This window comes from Micromys minutus, assembly GCF_963924665.1.
Source record: "Micromys minutus genome assembly, chromosome: 15".
Taxonomy (NCBI): domain Eukaryota; kingdom Metazoa; phylum Chordata; class Mammalia; order Rodentia; family Muridae; genus Micromys; species Micromys minutus.
In genome coordinates, this window is record NC_137984.1 from 24,648,964 (window position 1) to 24,673,469 (window position 24,506).

At 34.3% G+C, this 24,506-nt stretch overlaps 1 protein-coding gene across 1 annotated transcript in view; it reads right to left on the minus strand.

Moving 5' to 3' along the window:
• Window positions 1–24,506, minus strand: part of NAALADL2 (N-acetylated alpha-linked acidic dipeptidase like 2) — a gene marked incomplete at its 3' end in the record, with an annotated part of 819,915 nt that overhangs the window by 36,562 nt on the left and 758,847 nt on the right. The window contains exon 13 of the mRNA XM_080929559.1: window positions 22,973–23,171. Coding sequence (XP_080785685.1) covers window positions 22,973–23,171 — 199 coding nt within the window. The remainder of the gene's footprint in view (window positions 1–22,972; window positions 23,172–24,506) is intronic.

A 24,506-nucleotide genomic window follows, 5' to 3' on the forward strand; every position in this document is an offset into this window, starting at 1 on the left:
ACAAAGCATTAAAGACAAACCTGCTAATATGATCTAGACACTAAATTCTAGATGCTTTATATGACTCTATAGTATTTTTTGCTTAGAACCTTAATTAACTCATGACCTTTTTATATTCTCCAATTCCTACAGGTGAGTACTTCATTTAGAAAGAGCTCTTGTTTAATTCTCAAACCAGGTTTTCCCAGAGAAATGTGTAATAATACAAAATTATGTGATATAAGTTACACTGTTGAAATAGTAACATTAAATATGCAGAAAATAATGATTCACATCAAAATGACCATGAACGTCTTTGGAGACCCACGAGGAGTAACAGTACGTAGAGTAACACTGGAATATATTAAAAAAGACAAATAGAAAGAGAGCTGGAGAGCGGAGGTTGCTAATAAAATATTCAGAGAAGAAAGATGCTTTCAGAGTGCTTTGCGATTTTCTCTGTGAGGAAATGGAAAACAGAAAGCCTCAGATCCATGTATGATCCATGTGATTTACAGAAAAATAACCTAAATTTCTAATTCTCTGAATGATATGCAGAGTAAGTTCCATCATCTGAGAGCAAAAGATTGTTGCCTAATGTTCAGGTTACACTGTACTTTCAACATTTGAACATCTAACAATTAAGTCTGTCAGATTTACAAAGAATGATTATTCACTCCACTTAGTAACATGTAACTTCACCTTGATTTCCAGTGGATAAGGTCAGAAACTAAGGTTCTATATAGACTGTAAATTTCCTTTGACTACTGAAAGGAAAAGGGGTCAGTATTTGTTAGACGTTTGCATACAAATCCTGCTTCTCTAAGACTGATTAGCCCATCTTCTTTGTAACCATGCATGGGTTTGTCAGTAATTGGTTATGTTACCCAAATAATCGAAACATAAAGACATCATTTTTGTTTCTTGGAGTTTCTGTTTCAGATGGCACCATCCCAGTAAACCTTTTAAATTTTATATCCTAAATACTTTGAATAATCTGGTCCTAAAATGTTAATTAATTGAATAACTATTAAATATTTCAGTTAGTGATCATACTAGACTGTGTTTTGTAAGAAAGGGCCAAATTTATTCTAAAATAACTTAAACTACTATATATATATATATATATATATATATATATATATATATATATATATATATATATATTGTGTGTGTGTGTGTGTTTGTGTGTGTGTGTGTGTTTGTGTGTGTGTCTATATTAGTTAATAACTATATTTTAGAGATACTTAGGAATCTGTTTCACAAGTTGCAAGTGTTACTAACCGAAATGTAAATAGTTGTATTGTCTTCTTTACTTAAGGAATTTCTCCTTGTCTGAAATTCTTTTTCTTGAATCCTTATACTTAATTCATGCAAACAAAAAGGCAATAATGCATGTACCTCTGGGTTGGACACTTTGGAACTATAGATGCAAGCTGAGAGAAAAGATGTTAATAGATTCTTGAAAAAGACATGTTGGCACATGTTACTCGACATTTGTTCTTCACTCAGTGAATACTCTGGGAACACAGTAATCTAGTATCCCCAAACTAATGCCTATCAGTGAAATGTCTGGTTTGCAAAGATCAAGACCTCTTGGAGCAGAATCTGTAGTCAGTCTAAATTATACAAGTGTCAGAGAATCTGTGGAATGATCTGACAATCTCATGAAATATATATATCACAACTGTAAAGTTATATATGTATTATTTAAGATACAAAATTTTGATATCTTAGCACATGGAGAAGAAATGTGCAAAAACATTTACATTTTGATAACAACAAAAGAAAGAACATAGTTGCATCTTTCAATCTGAAATAAAATGTGTGTGGGGACTAAGACATGTATGTTGTTGAGTGTGGGGGGACTAAGACATGTATGTTGTTGAGTGTGGGGGGACTTAGACATGTATTTTGTTGAATCTCTTTACTAAACTCAAAAGAAAGGAAATTTCAGATAATTTTTGTAAACAATTCTAAGCAATAAGAGAATTTCCAAGGGAATCAATATCTCTAACTTTAAACTGTACAACAGAGCAATAGAGATGAAACCACTTGTAATTGATACAGAGACTGACAGGTCAATAGAATAGAATTGTATACCAAGAAAAAGCTCACACACTTATGGACACTGATCTTTGAAGACAAAGACATACAAATGAAAAAAGAAGATATCTTCTATAAGTTGTCTAACTGGAGGTCAGTATGTAGAAAAAATAAAAATAGAACCATATTTATCACCTTGCACTAAGTTCAAGTTCAAACACATCAAGGACCTCAACATAAAAACAAATACAACAAATAAGCCTCCAACTCATTGGAACAGGGGGAAATTTTCTAAACAGAACTCTCGTGACTCAGAGTCTAAAATCAACTATTGATAAATGGTAACTCATGAAACTAAAAAACTTCTGTAAGACAAAGGACATCATCAATAGACACAGCAACACAGATATTGAAAAAAAAAAACACAAAACAAAAAACTCAAGAAGCTTACATCCAAAATACAAACAACCCAATCAAAAAATGGGGTATAGAGCTAAACAGAGAATTCACAGCAGCAGAATCCTGAATACCTGAGAAGCACTTAAAGAAATGTTGAAGGTCCTTAGTAGAGGACTGACACTATTACTTATGCTTATAGGATGGAGCCTAACATGTTTGCCCTCTGAGAGGCCCAACAAGCAACTTACTGAAACAGAGAAAGATACACACAGCCATTGGACTGAAGTTGGGGATCCTGTGGTTGAATAATGAAAAGGCGAGAAGAAGGTGAGGTGGAGGGCAACTCCATAGGAATAGCAGTTTTAACTTACCTGGACCCCTGAGATCTCTCAGACACTGAACCACCAACCGAGCAGCATACCTAAGCTGGACCAAGGTCTCTTACACATATATATAGCAAAGGACCACCTGGTCAGACCTCAGTGGGATAAGACATGTCTAAAGCTTGAGAGTCTTCAATCCCAGGGAGAAGAGAGACCTGGAAGGGTGGAGGTTGTTTTGTGGGGACATTATTTTGATGACAAAGTGGAGGAAAAATAAGATGAAGAACTGTGGAAGGGTAGACTAAGAAGGGCTAATGACTAGATTTTAAAATATTAAAAGTTAAAAAACCCTAGTTATAATAAATGATAGAACATTACAGAGCTAAACAAAAAATTCTCAATTGAGGAATATCAAATGGCTGAGAAGCATCTAAGGAAGTGTTCAACATCTCTAGTCACCAGGGAAATGCAAATTAAAATAACCCTGAGATTCCACCTCACACCAGTCAGAATTGCTAAGATCAAAAATTCAGATGACAGAAGATGCTGTGGAAGATGTGGAGAAAGAGGAATATTCCTCTACTGTTGGTGGGGTTGTAGTGGTACAACCACTCTGGAAATAAGTCTGGTGGTTCCCCAGAAAACTGGACACAGTTCTACCTGAAAACCTAGTTATTCCACTTCTGGGCATATACCCCAGAGATACTCCAACATACAATAAGACACATGCTCTACCATATTCATAGCAGCCTTATTTATAATAGCCAGAAGCTGGAAAGAACCCAGATGTCCTTCAGTAGATGAATGGATACAGAAATTATGGTATATTTACATAATGTAGTACTACTCAGCTATTAGAAACAATGACTTTATGAAATTCTTAGGAAAATGGATGCATCTAGAGAATATCATCCTGAGTGAGATAACCCAGCCACAAAAGAACAGACATAATATACAGTCACTGATTATTGGATACTAGCCCCAGAAAGCTCTGAATACTCCAGAAACAATGCACAGGCCATATGAAGCTCTAGAAAAACAAAGACCAAAAAGTGAAAGCCTCAGTCCTTCTTAGGAAAAAAAATAATTGTATTGTACCCTCTCAGAGGGCTGTATACCTGGACCTTAAATTATTAATAATCCAAGAACTAAGAATATAGACTTCTGGCAATTTTTGGTATTCAAAAATATTTACTCATTGCACACCAAAAAAAAAAAAATCTCTGATGGTTTCTATGTCACGTTCTGTTCTACATGTACTTTATGCTTATGGTAACTAGTAAGATTTCAATGCATACTATGAAACCTCTAAAAGAATTAATACTGACAAAAATATATTCATATAGTGTTATGCCAAAATGCCTTTAAAAATCTGTACATGTATCTCTCACTCTTTAAAATAAAGTTATAAGAGAAAAAAAGAGAAAAATCAATAGTTGAAAAGCAACAAAATGTTTATGAAAAGTCACATAACCATAAGTAAAAACAGTTACTTGGTTTGCAAAAAAAAAATAGTTTGAAATTAAGACTAATGTAATTTAGGGGCTGAACAGAAAGAACCCTGGCAGTTTTTCCAAAGGTCCTGAGTTCAATTCCCAGCAAAGGGCGGCACACAACTATCTATAATGTCATTTGATATTCTCTTCTGGTATGCAAATATACCTACATATAAAATACCTATATACATAAAGTACATACACAACTATATCTTAAAACAAACAAACAAACAAATGTAGCTTACCTACAAATATTTTATTTCTCACAGAATCAGGCTGCATATGTGGCTATATTTTGAGTTAGATTATGCCAGAATCCAGCATACAAAAATGGATTTCTGATTTTCTTGTTCTGTGATGGCATACATATACTTTTTCTGTATGCAGGGTACTCCTTTTGTACAAGGAGAATGGATATTTTATCATTATCACTGAGACAGAGGCCAAGAAAAAGATGCCAAACTGCTCATGGTAGCTAATCTCTATTTTCACATTCACTTTTACACAATTAGCTGTTCTTATAGTTCTCAAATTATTATTTTTGATGTACATTGTTTCATTTTCTTCAATGCATTTTGCAAGTTCTTGGCATTACTTTGACTCTTTATTTTCTTAGCGAACACCCCCATGAAGCTCTGTGAAATTTTACTGAACTAAATATACATGTTTATTGTTCGTTAGCTTGTCTTAGGCAAATTTAATCTAAGGACTCTGAACAACTTTTTTTCTAGGAGTGTTGACATAAAGTTTACATCCTCTGTACCTACCAAGAAGCCATAAGATAGCAGTGTCACCACCCCTCCCCACCCCCTCCTTGACCTTGAATATATTCCATCTGATGTAGTCTGATACTTCTTCAGGTACTTGAAAAATAAGAAACATTCATTTCTACTGTTTTCATTGTCTACAATGATTAAATGAGTCATAACATGTATATTTATAAGCATCAACTGAAATTTGCAAAAATAGTCTGTAAGTATCCCCTATTTTTGTTTAACATTTTGGGGTTCTCTTTCATAAACATGTATCTTCTACCTACCTTAACTCCCAAATGATCATCCAATGACTTCGTTTGACAAAAAGGTTTTGTGCAAATGCTCTTCATGAATAAAAGCCCTTTCCATAATCTTTGCCAGATATATTAATGCCCTTCAGGTGTGCATTCAATTAGAACCACCTGTCCTTTCATATTTTACCTCATCAGCAACAGGACAGGCTAATTCATCAATCACTTTCCTGAAATCACTCTGCTTCCCTAATGATAATGAAATTTGTTATTTATAAAGAGTTTTGACTTTTTAAAAATGTGTATGCAGTTCTAAGCAAAGGTCCAATTTCTAATGGGATGCACAGCTGGGTAAAACACTGAAAAAAAATTTTTTAGCAGAAGAATGTATCTTAAGGTTCACATTTAGACTAATAAAATAAGTGCTTTCATGGAATGTTTAAAAGGCCAATGGTATTGTGGGGAGGGAGGGAGTGGGTGTGTTGGAGAGTACTCTTGTGAAGGCATGGCAAGGTAGGGTGAATGAGGGATTTTTTTTTGGGGGGAGCAGGAGGGGAGATATTATTTGAAATGTAAATAGACAAAATAAGCAATAAGAGAAATCAGTGGTAAATTATTATGTTAAGTTTTCCTTTTGACGTAGAATATAATCACAGACGCTTAAGAAATTAATGAGCAAAAGAGTGAACATGAGTCTGTTATGGTTCAGAGAGGAACCCAGCTACTCATGACAAAGATGATAGATTTCTTCTCAGTGTACAAAATGTGCTGATAATATAATTACAGCACTGATCATGGTCCATTCTAACTCTTTAATTGTCACTTGCCATTTTATAGGTGCATATCCTCAAGGATCTAGTTTCTTATTCATCTTGTTTGTCTAAATAGATACAAATAAGTCAGATGAAATACTGTAATCTCTGTGATTATTTAACACTTACCTTCTAAGGATTTTACATTTATGCCATCTTGAAAAGGACACAATATAAAATGTACTATAGATAGAGAGATAGACAGACAGACAGATAGGTAGATAGATTATAGATATAGATATTTTCCTTTCTATTTCATTAGATACTCTCTGTGTTTACATTTGAAACGTAATCCCCCACCCTGCTCCCATTACCCCTACCCCTCCACTTGTCTTCAAGATGGTGCACAAACTCCTAATCACCCTCTCCACTACGTTCTTGGTATTATTCCACTACAGGAAAAGAAAAAAACAGAATAGAAAAATTCATTCATTGAATAGCCTTGACCATTACCACGAAAAGCCAGTCTTGGCAAAGCACATAGCTGAAGTGGTTTTAATTTCAATATGTTCTGTTTATGGACTTACATTACAACAATATCTCATCAAGTACAGAACTGAAGCTCTTGCCTTTCAGACTGAAAAGCTTCCAGCAAAAGCAAATACAGCAATCCTCTTGTGAAAGAGGCAATGTACAGCTCGTTCCCAACTCATAGCTATTTAGAAATACATCAATAAGGAAACAGTAAATGTGTTTCCTCCTCACTCTGTGCCAGGAGTATTACCTTAACACTCAGGTTAGAGATACTTGCCTGAGGGTATTTTCGAACAAAGACATAGTTTATCTCAGGTATTAAAATTGGTCCATCCATCCTGAAAACTTAAATTCTGTGTATATTGCAATGTAGCATATGAACTTGAGCCAGCAGAAACTTTACATGAAGTTAAAGACTTTGTCCTGAAAGCAAGTATGAAAAGAAGAGAAAAAGGGAAAAAGAAAGGAATGAAGATGGCTTTGTAACCCACATGAGTTACACATAGGTGTTCTCTCTCTATTCCTTTTTGATAACAGTTTCTATATCACTTGTCTGTTCTGATAGATAAAGAATAAAATAGCATCATTAACTATGATTTTTCAATCACCAAAAGATTTAACTACATTTTCTGCTCCTACAACAGAATACCACTCCCCATATGATTACTAAAGATAATAAATTAAATGCTCATAATTTTTACGCAGCATACAATAAAAGGGGTTCATCTGCCCAGGGATTTCTCACAGTCATAACAGGGCAGAGAGCTTTGCTAAGCCAGACAGTAAATGAGACAAGACATGAAGAATCTATGAGAAACAGAGCTAAATATTATAGGAAAACCTCAATACTAACAAAATCACTTGAGAGAGATAGGGATCATTTTATAATCATAAATTGTCCTAATCTAATATGTTCTTAACATTGCCATATTCAAGCACAATCATAGTAGAAAACAAATATTAATCCAAACATTGTAGGGACCTTCTAACCATATTAAATATTTTAGAAGGTATTTCTGAATACCACATCTTAAACAAAATTGGAATATAAATTAAATCTTTTGAATGTTGACTTGCAAACAAGATGCTTCAAAATTTAAAGGGCACAATAAATGGATCAAGGGTAAAATGTCCTAGAAGTAAACAAAAGCAGAGTAGGAAAATTGACAGCCCGATTTTATGCAGGGCTCAGTGCATTGTATTTGTAGAGTGGAAATCATAGCAGAAGATGGTAGGCACCAAGCAGGAGGAGCTGAAGTGGGCAAATGAGCACTCTGGAGATAGTCTATGCTTGGCTGTGATGGGTGAATCCTAAAAAGGCACTGCCCCAGGAGTTTTATCCCATGCTTGCTTCTTGCTACTGATGTGTCTTCTCATGTTTGTCATTGCTGTATTCCCTGTTCTTCTGGAATAATGTAAATGGGCAAAAAAGAGAACCTTTCTGTCTATAGTCCGTTATAACAGATTTCTGGGTATTAACCCACCTTTCTGAACACATTTCATGCAGATCAACATGAAAATGAACTTTCATGAAATAATGCTGTTTAGAGGAATGAATGCTTCTAGAGAATTTCTGTTTTGATTCAAGTAATTTTAAGTTAAGACAGTTGACAGAAAGTTTAAAGTCATAATCAAATGTAGAGTGTGCCTCTGCCTTGTATAATAGCAAAAGTTCCATTAAAGGTTTTACAGTAAGTTTTCATTTGTTACAAGTACATAAATTACACTAGGAAAGAAAACTGACTTTGAAAAAATTAATGAAATGAAAACACTCATTCTAGGTCCGGTCAAAGGATGGGGCCACAGGTATGCTCATTGAGAAGGCATTTCTATGAACAAAAAAACGACCACTTTGAACACATAATCAACAATCCTGCTGTAACTCCCTCTTATATAACATTTTATCTGTCTCTGAATATGGTAACTTTTCTTCCTCTATGGAGAAATTTATATTAGGGTATTTAAAAATCCTAAATGAAAAATAAAGATGTTGAAGTTTACTCCATCTACCAAATGTACATATGAGTATATATTTATATATGTATAAATATGTAGATGTGTTTATGTGTATATATGCATAGGTGTATTTATATGTCTATATGTACATTTCATAATAGCACATGTGTATATATGTATTTATGCATATATGTATACAATTATATGTGCATATGCATATATGCACACAAAAAAGATATATATGAATACACACGCAGACACACATATATGAATAGTCTGGTATGTGTGCACATGTAAATTTGGAATTTTCTTCATCCACCAAATATGCATATGTACAGATATATTCATATATGCATCTACATATGTATATCAATATATGTGTATATGTGTATGTGCAAAGTTGTTGGTTTCTCTGTGTCTATCAACTGTGTGCATATGGTTATGCATTTATGCATGTATGCCTGTCTTTATACACACACACATATACACACATGTATATGTATATGTATGTGTATGTGTATGTGATGTATATATATATATATATATATATATATATATATATATATATGTGTGTGTGTGTGTGTGTGTGTGTGTGTGTATATGTATGTATATGTATAGGTGAAGTAGTTGAAGTTTGCTTGTTCCCACTTGTCTTGTTATAACCAGCTTTGCTTCATTCATAAGTTTGTCTTTGTGAGTGTATGAATTTACTATTTCTTACATTCTCACTCACCCTAAAGTCGTTCAAAATTTCCAAAGGATTATGGAAAATACTGATCCTAGATCATGAAATTTTGCTTCTGCCAGCACTGAGCCTATATATTGTCTGCCACTGACAGTCGTGGGGATAGGGAAAGTATAGTTGGCTCCTATCAACACCACCCCAATCCCAAACTCCACAGGTCACTGTCTTTTTCAACTTACCTGTGGTATCAGAATTGGTCCATGAAAAGAAATCAAAACTCTTAATAAATGTACAATTTGTGGAGAGAGGAGGGTTATAAAAATAGATGAGAAAAAACAGAAGAGAAATTGATGAGGTAGAGAGAACAGCTGGCTACCACTGGAAAAGGCCACCTTTTTTTTTCTTAATCTCTCCCTTTGTGTGTGTGTGTGTGTGTGTGTGTGTGTGTGTGTGTGTGTGTGTGTGTGCATGCACACACGCGCGCACACGCACACTTGCATATGAAGACCAGAATTTGATATCAGATATCTTCCTCAATTGCTATTTTTGTTTTTTGAGACCAGGTCTCTCACTGAACCTGGAGCTCAGAAATTTATCTATGCTACGTAGAGAGAAAGCTCTAGGGCATTGTCCTCTTCAGCTTTTCAGTACTAATACTAAAGATAATCCGTTATGGTAAAGTTTTAACGTGGGTTCTGGTTTTCTCCCAATAGATCCTCCTGCTTTATTTACAGGGTCATTCTCTCTATACTGGAAAGATCATCTCTTAGTTATAGACATGAAGAAAGGAGATTAGCTACATATAGTAAACAGAAGCCTAGTGATTGCTCTGCAAGTTTGCTTAAACTGTTCCAAACTTAATTTCAGTCCTTTCTTGCTGGTGCTGACCCAAAGTCCATATGTGTGACATCTTCTTCAACTTGTGCTCCCATCCCTTATGACAACATGTCTAAGGTGCAGATACATTATTTCTTCTCAATAGATTTATGGTGAATTGATATATGACATTTGAAATAGCTTTCTCTAATTCCTCATGATTTCATGCCTCAATTTCACCCATTTTGCAGACTTCAGTTAAAGCATTCTAGTAAATGCTACACATTAGGAAAAATGTGACTAAAATTTCCAAAGGAAATAAGTATTTTATCTTGGAATCATCAAGCTCTAGGTCTGATATCTAGAACAAGATAGCAACTGACTATTCACAACATTAGAAAGTCTATAAGTTAACCAAATAGTCAGTGAGAGTTAGTCATGTTCTAGTCAGGAATTCAGAAGTTAAATAAATGTGTTATTAGTTACAATCTTATTAGCATCATAACAAATAAATTCACGTAAAATATAGAATATGTTCATTTTATCTTATCATCTGTCTTAAGCCAACAAATTTGCCTTCACCTTAGGAACTTTGGGATTATTGAGCACTCTTTCATCTTGTTAATGCAGCTCATACAAATTATTATAGTTGTTAATAATCACTTCTTTATTTTCAAGAATTCCTCACATATATTTACAAACTTCCCTCACCATAGACAACAGTAGCCTTACCCACTATGATTACAGAGGATGAAGACTATTTTTATTTTAGTTAAAATATGCAATGTAACCATTTTCTTATTAAATTCTCACACACAGTATGGACTCCTTGGTCCTCTTCCCTGTGTCTCCTGTCATCAACCCACAGTCTTCTCTGTGTGTTTGCTTATACTCTCCTCCAGCATGATATCACAATTGTTCTGTACCCTTCTTACACACTTGTTTCCCTTTCCTTTCTCACAACACCTATTTCTAGTTCATTACCCACACTTGCAATACGACCACATTACTGTACATACATAAAAATTAGAAACTAGGGTACATATATGAGGGAAAGAATGATTTGTCCTTGTGAAGTTAAGATACTTTATGTAGAATAATACTTCTAGTTCCATATGTTTTTATGAAATTATTTTTCATATATATATATATATATATATATATATATATATATATATATATATATACAATTATTTACATACACCACATTTTTATTTTATGAGCCACTCCCCTGCCAAAACTGTGCCTCAGTATACTTTGATAGAAGCTTGAAAATATTTTTCTTGATTTAAATCTATTTTGATCAGTTTTATGTTTCATCTATAAAAAATATATTGCTTTTAGAAAAATATTTAAATCAATGCTAATCAGAAGAACTCTTATGGTTGTTGCACATCCAATTTAAAAGTTTCTAGAGACTATGTAAAATTTAAAAAAGCACATGAAGCTTTTTTTCTTATACTGAATTCAGGAATAAGTTTAACATTAGTCAATATAGAATTCTCAAAGTGCTTTTCTCGGTACATCATCCTTATTTCACAGTAGGTCTTCATTTCATTGTGTATTCTTCCTTTACCAACTAAGTATGTGTGTCAATAGATATTGTTTTTGATGGCTACTGTGTTGAGCAGCAAAGATCTAGATATTCAGGTCACATAATTGCAAGCAATTTTTATATTGAAGAGCTTACAGATATCTTTAAAAAGTAATGCTTCCTGAAAATAACCTTTTTATTCTTATGGGGAAACTGAGTCACTATTTCCCTTCTCTTTTTTTTTTTTTTTTTTTTTTTGCTGTAGTTCAGAGCTCTTTGTAGGCATCTTGTCAGGGAGCAGGATGAAGCCAGCCATTTACAAATGAATATTTAATTTTTTCATAATCATTGCCTTCCATGAGTATAAGTAAAATATTGAGATATGAAATCATTTTCTTTCAAAAAGATATTCATTTATGCTTTTAAAAACCTAGGCTACAATTAATTACCTCCAACTCTGATCTTTCCTGCACCTTCTAAAGACAGGGGTTACCCACATGAATTGCTAAAGACTGCTGGTATTATAGAGCAGCAGAGCCAAGATTTTATAATGTTGACTCATGAGGTACTGATGACAATGGTATTAGAGCATGTTAAACTGAGGTCTCACGATGTTATGGGCATGAGATGTTGTGGTCTATTGGTGTAACCAGGTGACTAGATGTAGTACTGAGGACTAAATGTAGGGTTCTAGTTGAGTATTAGGCAAGTAGACTACTCTTTAAGCTACATTCCTAACCTTAAGTTTCTTAATATTCAGGCAAGTTAATCAATGCCTAGCCAAACTATGCTACTTATAGATGAGCTTATAAGCCTGCACAAAAATATCACAGCCCAGGTTTAAATGTTTAGCACTTCAGTCAAAAATAAATAATTTTTTTGAGTAAATAAATCTCAACCTGTTAAAAAGAACTTGTTGATGCAGGACTAGACTTGAAGGCATACTTTTCATAACTTACGATAGGGCAAAGATTACAATTTTATTTCCTCAGAGAGTAGTATGTGTTAGAAATATTGACAAATCAATAATTGCAGTACCACAAAGTATACTATTACAAGTCTCATTCATCATCCTCAGGCAGAAATATAGGACTGACTTTTCTGTTGTGACCTTCTATCTCCAAGTATGTTTTTGATCATCATAAATGATATACATAAAGTTATTTAATATCATTGAAAAGATGGTATGGAAACAATAAACAACATATATCATATAGGAGGACAACCTGTATAGCATTGTCCTCACAAACTCACATTATTAAATGTACTGACAAAATAGACAGGTAATAAAACACTCAGTAGTAAAACATATTTTATTTACTGCTTGCTTTCTTACTAATGATCTCATAACATGGGCACCCAGTTACAAACATGTTTGAACTACAAGAAAAATTAAAACTCTACTCTCATGAACCAGCCAGGGTGAGCTGAAATAGGGATGAGGTCATTGTATGGATGTTAACATCCCTGCTTGCTCTGAGAAATTAAACTAAAATAATGACGTGGAAACATAAATAACTGTCACAAAACTCAGTTGACGCTCCCTTGAGAAGGGTAATGTAATATTGAAGAATGGGGATAATCATGAACATTTACTACATTCTTAAGACAATGACATTAATTATAGATAAGCAATCAAAATGCAGCCCTCATATTTGCTAGAGATTATTTCACCTTGCTTAGTAACCAAAATTTTAGGAAGAGATATAGGATGATTTCATACTGACACAGAAAAAGAAGCAATGTATGAAGCATGTGTAGAAATATGCTAGCTGCCAAATGCATGGATTTGACTTGTGGCCTCCAGTGAGAACAGCTCACTATCACATGATGGCCGACTGTGGTTTACAGACCTATGAGGAAATACCTTCCTCTATTTAAAAACAAAACAAAACAAAACAAAACAAAAAACATTGGATTTATTTCTATTTCTTATGACAGCCACAAAAAATGAATAGATTTAGCTTATGCCTTATATACAATAGCTACCAAAATGTTATAATATCAGCAAAATGAGCATTATGAATATTTGATTTTTCATAGAAAGTTAAATTTATCTAGAAATTTTATGTTTAGTTTAATACTGTAATATCTCAATTTATAGTAAAACATTTAATGCTCTCTGGAGATATGTGAGACAAAAACAAGTATTACTTCTTTTTCTAGGTATACTTATAAATAAGTCACAGTAAAAAATAATATGTAGAAACTAAACAGTTATAGTAATATGATTAAATAAAATTGCTAGAACACAATTTCTGGTTTTTTGGCAGCACAATTAACCTAAAAGCAATATGGCCGCTATGTTGGTAAACTCAGACACTGACAGTTTCATGAATTCTGAGATTCCCTACCATGCAATGGATGAGTAATTTACACCTAACCTCCTGAGGAAAAATTAGGTAAGAAAGAAATTTACATCCTGCAAGATAAAATACAATGCATCAAGATTTCAGTATGATATTGTAACAGGTGTATAATTAAAATGTTGTAAATTCTTTATTTCTGAAATTCCCTAATATTTTAAGGCAGAGTTGATACAATTTCTAAAGAAATGCAAAGCCAATTTTTTAACAAAAATTGACTACTTTTCAATGACCTGGGATAAATAAAATTTACTCAAAACTAATTTAATATTTATATAAATTTCATTTATTTGTGTTTAGAGACTCCAGTATTATAGGTTATTATGCCATATAGATCATAAAACTGAATGCACAAAACAGGCCAATAGTTTATCAAGTGCAGTAAAGCAAAGGTATTTTTCATCCTATAGATATTATTCTGGAAATGTATTTTATTTTAATTTATAATATTTAAGATCTATATTACTTTCTGTTTATCCAATTGACATTTTTTATTTGAAAGAAAGGCACATGGTATGAATTAGCAATAAAGAACACTTATTCCTTGTGGTGGTTTGAATAGGTTTGGCCCCACAGATTTTTGAAAGCTTGGCCCATAGGAAGTGGTACTTTTAAGAAGTGGTATTAGCATTTTGTGTAGGTTCTGCCCCACAGTTACCTGGCCACAGGCAGATAAGCCTGACTCATAATAAAAAGGGGCTGCTGGCTCCTACTGGACCTGTTTCTTCTAATCCAGCCACTGATGGTTCCACAGACTCTGGACAGCAAGAAAACAGTGTACTCTCCTATGACTGAACCAACATTCTCATACCCATTTTCCTAGGTTTGCTAAAGGTACATCCCTCCACATCAGCAGGAAGTAGCTAAAGATAATGATGACCCTAGCCCTGCTCCACTATCACCACCTTCTAATTTTTTCTTTCTTAATTAAATAAAAATGGGGGGACATTAGCATTTTGCCTAAGTTCTGCCCCAGTTACCTGGCAGTAGTCAGGTATTCCCACTCTGTCCTCTTGCCTTTCCTTCATCTCTCCTCATCACTGCCTCCCCCTAGCTCCCCCACACACACTTGCACATGGCCAGCCTCCATTTCATTCCTCTTCCCTCTTGACTTCTCTGTTTCTGTCTCTCTCTGCCTCTGTCTCTCTGTCTGTCTCTGTCTTAGTCTCCCTCTCTCCCTCTTTCCCACTCCTTCTCTCCCTCTCTCCCTCTCCCTCTCTCCCTCTTCCTCTCTCCCTCTGCCTCTGTCCTTCTGCCTCTCTCTCCCTCCCTCCCCCCATTCTCTCTCTCTCTCTCTCTCTCTCTCTCTCTCTCTCTCTCTCTCTCTCTATATATATATATATATATATATATATATATATATATATATATGTACACACACACACACACACACACACACACATATTCCTCTCTCCCTTTCTCTGTCTCTACTACCCTCTCCACTCTCCTCCCCATGCTCTGAGCAAACTCCATTCTATAATATACCACAGTGTGGCTGGTCCCTCACAAGGAAGGGATGCCTCATCATGGGCTTGTGGAAGCATTACCTTACCCCACACCTGACTACCTATCCACCAAAACATATTCCTTCTCTAGGTATCTTTTTATAAAGGATAACAGGTGTGGCCTTTTTGGAGTAGGCGTCTCTTTGTTGGAGTAGGTATGGCCTTGTTGGAGGAAATATGCCACTGTGTCAATTGCTTTAAGCTCCTGTGCTTTAGTTCAACCAAATGTGGAAGAGCCTCTCCATGTTGCTACCTGTAGATGAATGGATACAAAAATTGTGGTATATTTACACAATGGAGTACTACTCAGCTATCAGAAACAATGACTTTATGAAAGTCTTAAAAAAATGGATGCATCTAGAGAATACCATCCTGAGTGAAATAACCTACTCACAAAAGAACAGATACAATATGCAGTCATTAATAATTGGATACTAACCCCAGAAAGCTCTGAACACCCCAGAAACAATCCACAGACTGTGTGAAGTTCAAGAAAAAAAAGGCCAAAAAAAAAAAAAAAAACAGAAAAGAAAATGAAAAACCATTATGCTTAATCTTTACACATCAAGAAAACTTTCATTATTTCCAGGTTACATCTTGTTTTACATGTACTTTATGGTCATTGTAACTAGTAAGATTTTAATACATACCATCAAAACTTTAAAAAAATCAAGTACTGACAAAAATGTATTCATATACTTTTATGCAAAAATGCTTAAAATCTGTAAATTTATCTTTATTTTTTTAAAGAAAGTTGTTCAATTTAAAAAGAAAAAAGAAAAAAAATTATCTCTTTCTGTCTGACTTTGGATCAAGATGTACCATGTCTGCCTTCATGCTACCATACTTCCCATTATGATGACAATTAACTCATCATCTGAAATTGTAAACAGTCCTAAATTAATTATTTACCCTTATACCAATTGGCTTGACCATGGTGTCTATTCACAGCAATAAAATCATATGATATAAGTTGATACCGGAGGAAAGGTAATGCTATGATAGGCTTTACCATGAGTTTTTGTTTTGAGGAATGTGTATTATTGGACTTTGAATTTGCAAAGCAGTGGAATGGTTTAAGTGCTGCTTAATGGACTGGACTATCTTAGTAAAAATATGAAAGACAGTTGGATTGTGGTTGGTTTGAATTCTGGGGGTTGGGCCCAAGAGGTTTCAGAGGAGAAGAATTTTAGTATGTGTCCTAGAGCTAATTCTTGTGATAATTTGGTGAAGGATGTGGCTTTTTTGCCCTTGTATGAAGAGCCTGCCTGAGGAAAAGTAACAAGATTTAATTTAGTTACATTGACAAAGAAAGTCTCAAAAACGCCTAGTTAAGACATTATCCTGTAGTTGACTCTTATGAAGACTGTTTTGATCAAGTATAGCTAGCTAGCTCAGAAAAAGTGCAAAGTTTATGTTTTAAAGGGTAAATAAAGCTAAATTGTGTCTTTAAAATATTAAATATAATTAATTGAGTGATGACCTCAGGGCAGGATTCCATCCAGGTAAGCTTATTGTTCATGAATTTGAAAAGGAGATAGTTATATCAAGGTAGAAATTACTATGACCTGGCTATTGTTTTCAATATAAGGACATATGATAATATGTCAAACTGACAAATTCTGATGGCCATTCTCCATTGTCATCTTGAGTATGTCTCTAATAAACTACAGTCTGTAACTTATATACATCTTGCAAAAAAATAAAGAAAAGCTTAGGTCCAGTATTTTGGTACATACCTCTAGTGTCAGCATCCAGAGGACCTGAATAAGCAGATCTATGAGTTTAAGGTCAGCTTGCTGCACAAGTTCTAGGGTAGTCAAGTATAGCCAATAAAACATGTAACAGAAAGGGAGTGGGGACAATGTTCCAGACCAGGCAAGCAGCAGTACTCCACAACTTCACCTACTTGGCTCTCTTATTAAAGTCAAGAATAGAAGGACATACTGACACAATTGAAGCTGATTAACTGGGCATAAGACATTAGTGGTGATTAAGGAAAGACCAACATCTTTTAGGTGAACTTGTCTAGGAAGCATTTTCTGAGAGCACAAAGAAGCTGTGTTCAAGAGATAATCAAAGTTGTAACTTAGAATGCAGCTGGTCTTGGTTAAATGTAAGATTCATCCAGTTGGTTCTAGATTTAAAGGCAAGAAAAGGACACAGAGAGCCTTGACACTGTGAGAGGCCAGAAATGGCCATGAGTGTGTGTTTGTGTGTGTTGTGCAGGTACACATATGCTGCAGTACATAGGTGGAGGTCAGAGAAGATTTTGTAGAATTCAGTTCTCCTCTTTCAACATATAAATTCTAAGAATTTAACTCAAATCATTAGGCTTGCAATAAAGTGTCTTTAACTACCTGCTAGCTCTTGATATTTTTTTAATGATTGTCCCATAATGTATTATATTTGGTAGACTTATAAGATGTTTACTTTCCTTGAGGTTGATTTCTACCTAGAATGTTATATTAGATAGCATCTCATAACTCTGTACCTCTTCCTTTTCCATATGCTTGACATCAAATAAGCTCAAGTAAATGCAATGATAAACTTCAAGTTCTCCTTGACAAATTCATTGCAAGTTTGCTATCCTGTGGTGAAATTCCCCTTAAACACCTTTGGCAGTGAAATTGGTGTGAATGTGTATGTGTGTGTGTATGTGTGTGTATATGTGTGTGTGTGTGTGTGTGTATGTGTGTGTGTGTATGTGTGCTTTACCTTATACGGCAGAACAGAAACTTTTTGTTCATTTCCATTATGTTACTGTGATCCCTGGAAAACGGCAACCACAATCAATGAGGGGAGGCAGAGCAGGAATCACAAGGTAGGACTCTTCGGTATTCCATGAACATTCTATTTGGCCGGAGCATCATAGCCAAGGAAGTACAACAAACAGTGTGATATATGCTGTTTATGAGCTTGCCTGGTCTCTGGGTCATGTGTGGTCATCATTCTTGCACAAGCACAGACCAAGGAGTAGGGACTACCCACTGTAGGTTGGGTTATTCTATATCAATTAATAATCAAGAAAGCACCTCACAGAAATCCCCATAGGCCAATATTACCTAGGCATTCCTTGATCTACACTTTTCTCTCAGATAACGCTATGCTTTGTCACCTTAAAATTAAAGTTAATTACAACACTTTTCTCAGTTTTTCTGCTTATCTATTATTCCTTTTGAGAAGCTGCAGTGAAACTTTACACTGACATTTGATCTAAATGTAGGGCTGAAATCATGTTGCTGTGATTTGCACTCCTGTCTTATGCTGTTCCTTAGTAGAAAGCCTTTGCTAATTGCTCTTGTGATGAGCATTTGGCAACGTCAGCATTTTCTGGTTGGAAAGTCTAAAATTTGAAGCTCTCTATGGAAGCGAGTGTTGTCCAGTCATTGAAATCAAATAAATGACAATGCATATTATTTACCCATAGTTAATGCTTTGTAGGCTGGTGTTGAATAAGAGGAAAGGGAAATCATAGAGATAACCCCACAGTAAGAACACACTCTTACCATCAAAATAACTGGGATGAGGCAGGGCACCTTCTTTACATTTGCTAAAACAAGCCAGGAAGTGTAAATTTACAAGATAATAAATTTCGGTCACAAAATTTGCTAGTACCACAATGTGAAAATTTATGTGTCAACTCTTAATGCTTAACAATAAAATATTTCTCCCTTGGTGCTACAGAGCAAAAGCTGTAGAGATGCAAATACTATTAGAGTGTCAAATTGATATAGCATAGTGGCACAATATTACTTTCATTTTGTAACTTTTGTGTACAACTTTAAAGTTAATGTAGCTCATGATATTCTGACCTCATTTCAGCTAACTTCATTCTATTATTAACATCTCTTGGGGACTTTCTAGTTTGGAAAAGTGAATCTGATGTTCAGAAATTCTTCCTAGGATGTAGGACATCCCAGAAGAAACATACAAACCTCCTATTACTAGCCCCTTCATCTTCTGGCAATCCCATGACCACTCCTCTGGCACAGTGCTTTTTACATGTTGTAAAAGCTATTTTATGTGAACAGATTATAAACAAACAGTAGAATGCAATATTAAATGCTTATTGTACAACCAAGGAGCTGAGACAATTTGGATGGAGAAGTATAGAAACATAGCTCTTTAAGCAAAGCAGTGCTAAAATAGTGAGACTTTGTGTAAACATGAAGAGAAACATTGATCCAAAAACATTTGCAATTCACAAGGATGAAATCAAACTTGTAAGCACATCTAAATCTAAATCATAATACTGTAAAAGTCTTAGAACACTTTATACAAAAGATCAAGGTAACACTGACTTTCCTGGTCAGATTTAGAAAATTATGGGTAAATTTATTGTAAATATTTCATTATTATTAAAAACTCATGCTTACCCAAAGATATTTGTTAGGCCAGAGGTTTTAGGACAAAGGCATAATGCCTGGGCCAATTAACCTGACTAATCTTTTCAAAACCCATGCAAAGTATAGGACAAAGCCAACTCTTTGTTCCAGAATCCAAAGTGGTCATTGAACAAAGAACCCCTACAGGGCACTAAACTTACCAAATGAGAATATATCCCCAGTTCTTCACCAGATGTCACAACTTCCCCATACTGCTTTAAGAAGCCCCTACTCCAGCAGAGCCTTTTGTCTTCACTGACCCCTCTTATGACGTCAGTATAACCAATAAACCTACCTTCTTGCTGTAAATTTGATTCAGTTAAATTTACTATGTCTGTAGAAGTCACTAAATATTGCTACAAGACGAAGAAAAAAACACACAGTATGGGGAAGTCTTTGCCAAACACGTACGTAATACAAGACTGGTACTCAATATAAAAGAACTGAGAAAATAAACATAACCAAAATCAAACGACTCAGTTTTGAAATTTAGCAAAAGAGTTGAAAAGAAATCTCATGTTAGAAAACACAGGTGAGAAAACAGCACAGCTTAGGATTGTCAACAATGTACACACATCAGAGAATCATAGATGCAAAGTCCAGACTCCAGCTGTGGATCTTCCAGCAGAGCTTATTCTGAAGAAGTGCACAGCAAATGTAGGTGAGGGGGAGAGAGACAGAAGTACCTTGCTGTTCACTGCTGGACTTAATGGATGATAAAGCTACTTTTGAGGACAGTGTCTTACAAACGTATCAATAGCCTTACCATGGGCCCAGCAATGAACCAAAGGAAAGGCCTATCAACCATGCAATTTCTTAATAACTATAGTCAAAGAAAATGCTAAAATGGTAAACTCTACATTTTCAGTTCTAAAGTCTGTAAACTAGAATATTATAGTCACATTTGGACTTGTATCACCTGGAAACAGGGAAAACTATTACAATTGTAAAGCTCGAAAATTACATTTATGGGTCTTAACCATGAATATACAAATATTTGCTGTTCTCCTCAAAATATAGGATGAAGTAAATTGAGTCTATGAATACTATTGAAAAAGTAAAAAAAAAAAAAAAAAGCACATTAGATAGGTAAACTAGCTACATATTGATAGAATTTCAGGGAGGAAATACATTCTTCTTGTAGAAACAGGCCTAATTAAATGGGTCCTCAAATGTGGTTTATCTTCTCTGAAAAGATGTTTTAAATAACTTTGTCCATAATGTGGTTGAATTTTCTTTAAGCAATTATTTATGCATTCCATCTCTATACTTTACCTTTGTATTTGCATTGTTCTTCTTTCTAATCTCTCAGTAGATTACTATCAAGAGAATGCTTTTTTCTTGAAGCATTTGCTAACTTACTCAGCTTAGAAAGTACAGAGAACATAATAATGCTTTTAAGTGCCATGAAAATGATGTGAACAATATACAATGTTTTCTAACATCTTAAGATCAAGAGTTATTGTGTTAGAAGAAATAACATGAAAACTCAATTTGCATGCATATTTCAATTTAAAAATCACAAAGCTAAACTATCAAATACCAAAAGTTAAAAAAAATGTTTTCTGACCTATATCTGCTATTTATTTTAATAGATACAGAAATTAAGATGTCGGTTGATGAGGTTCTCCTAGGGTCACCAAGTTTGCTGCACAAACCAGTCAAATTTTATGCTCATTTAATAGTCCCAAGCTTGTGTGTCACAAACCATGATTTAATATTCAAGGTGATAAAGCATCTCCTGCTATAAAGACTGTCATAATCTTTGGGGAGTCACAATTTTAGAAACTCTTTCTCACATTTAACTAAGAATTTTATATCTTTGTATCAGTAACTGATCCATTGCTTTCACCTCTGGTTATACATAGTATAGTCTAGTCATTAAACAAGAGAGCAGAGGAATGGAAGCTGAGGAGAAGAGAGGAAGTAGTTCTAGTTCTGCCTAGAATTTTCCATAAATGGTCATAAATTTAACAATTTAACATACAATATATGTCAATTTATACATTTATATATAACATATAATGCAGAAAATATGCAGATATGCATATGTAAGATATAGTTTCATATAAATATATATTAGTCATTCTCACACACGTTATATAAGCATGTATTATGTATTTTTTTCTCAGTAAAAGAATGAATTAATTATGTAAAGTAGTTAAAATACTCAAAAAGTTTTAGTTTCCATCTTCCCTTTGTTTATGTTCTTCTTTGAAAATATCCTAAACAAAACCATATTCCACTTCAGACACTGAAGCCATATTCATATTCAGGCACTGAGCCCAAGTCAGACTGCTGTCTCTAGAAAACCATAGTCCACGTGTTCACAGCACCACCACTGTGATTCACCAACCAAACTGCCCTACTCTCTCGGTTGTTTCGAAAGCCACTAAAGTGTACTCTTAGCAGAATAATAAATGTATTCAATATGCTCACAAATTATAGTCTAAAGATATATGCTCAACATTCCAGACATGTTCTTATTATTAAAATAAATAAATAAATAAATAAAAGCCGTGGCCTAGGCCATCACTTGGCAATCAAGAAGGCAGATTTCTCCTTATCAAAGCTTGGATAAAAGTAGATTTTCCAGTGATGTTATCCAATTTAAATCAATATACAACATTTCATCTTTTTTACTTATTTTTATTAGTTTATTTATTATATAAAATATTATTATAGCTCACAAAGTTGTTATAGAATAATATATTATGAATACACATTTCTTTTCTTTTTCTTTTCTTTTTTTTCTAAGAAAGATTTAGCCTTCCACAATTTGTCCTTCCTTCTTTTTGAGCTTTATATGGTCTAAGAGTTGTACATTTTGTCATGTGTCCTTTATTCCATATTTATTCATTTAAGCTTTGATTTGTATAACAGTTATCTCCTTATTCTGTCTATAACTATTTGATTGTTTTAATTAGCTTATTTGAATATGCTTATAACATCTTAGCTCAAACTAATACTTGCTTTTCTCTCTAGTGCTCTCCTCTCCTCTTCCCATTTTCCCATTTCAGTCATTTTTGCTCATTCTGTCTTCAACATTGTTTTACATTCACTTTTTTCTCTCCTTAAGTATGCAAAAGTAGAGCTTCTTTTATGTAGTTTTTTAGAATTTAGAAAATTCTGGAAGTAAACTTAAGGCTTTTGTGTAAAGACAACAATGTGGAGATATATTTCTTACCTATAAAAACCCGGTGGCACCCGTTGCACCAGGAAGTTCTTCTCCAGGTCTTGAAGGATGTCATTCAGCATTCGGACACGGCTGGGAGCTCTCTCCTTTGGGTCATTTGCAGGTCGCATCTCATCCGACTGGAAGAGTTCAGCACTGTCCCTCAGCCTTGATGCCAAGGCAAGCAGATGAGGGACGCTAGGCTCATTACCTGGGGAAAATAAGAAGGCCATCTCAGGAGACATTTGGTCAAAAGAGCAAAGCAAACATTTTATTGTCTTGATTCTAGTTTATAAATAGACAGGTCCCTGAGACTGTCTTGTCATTGGTAGTTCTGTCCATACTCCTTTCAAACAAAGAGTCACATGCTTTCATTAAACTCAGATAACACTTTTCTACCAAATATACTGTACACAAATGTTTTCATTTTCTACTAAACTGAGTTCATGGTTACTCACTTATAATAACTGATGTAAACTCATGGTTGGAATTAACACATTATATGCACTATATTAAGCACAACACATAATTACCTTAGTTAATATTTACTAAATGCTATTAGTTACATCATAAAGAATTCATCAAACCGTGTTTATTTTAAGGAAAATGAGACTTATTAAGGTCACAGGACACAAAGCAAGTAACAGAGTTGAACTGGAACCTTGTTCTTTTTGACTCAACTGTATAGACTCACCATAGTATACCTGGTTTTGAACCAAAAAAAAAAAAAAAAGAAAAGAAAAAAATAGGAAAAGACATAGTCATGATAGTGTATTACTTTTTGACAGTGGAGGTAAGCTGTAGGCAGAAGGATTTGAACTTAAGATCATTCTTGGCTATATAAAAAATATAAACCAGCCAAAGCTATATCAGATACTTTCAAAAGATATTAAATACATTCAAAATAAATAAATAATAAAATAAATATAAAAATGAAATGAAGACAATGTCTGTTCTTATAACAAGATGTTAGGTATATGACTACATGGTAACACATGCCTATGGGTTTTACTTTAATTATAGACATTTTTCATATGTTCCTAATGTATATTTAAACGTTGAAGTATACTAAAATCACTACATGGGCTGCTACATTTCCTTAGTTTGCTTCTAAGATCATAGTGCCTTGGTTTATTTTCCACTTTTTGGGCTGCTGATCATAACTCATTCTTATACTAATGGTAGTAGCAAAGCATCCACAGATCTATTCTTTGTCTAAGAGAAAAGCCATATGGTACAGTGGACTTGGACCTCGGGATTTAACTGACTCTGGCACTATGTTCTTAACATCTGTGTGACATTTGTAGCATTCCTGGACCTCTAAAATCTTAATTGTCAAATAAATGTAGTAACATTACCTACTGCTAGTATTTTCTCTAAGATCAAATGACTAATATGTGTCAAATTCTCCCTAAAGGTGATTTGAAACTGTTTAAAAATATATCTTTGAGAATCTTACAAGAGAAGAATTGTATGATCATCTTTCCCTTTTGTAGGACAACAGCTACTTAGGAGACTTGACAAAACTACCACCACGCCATCAGTC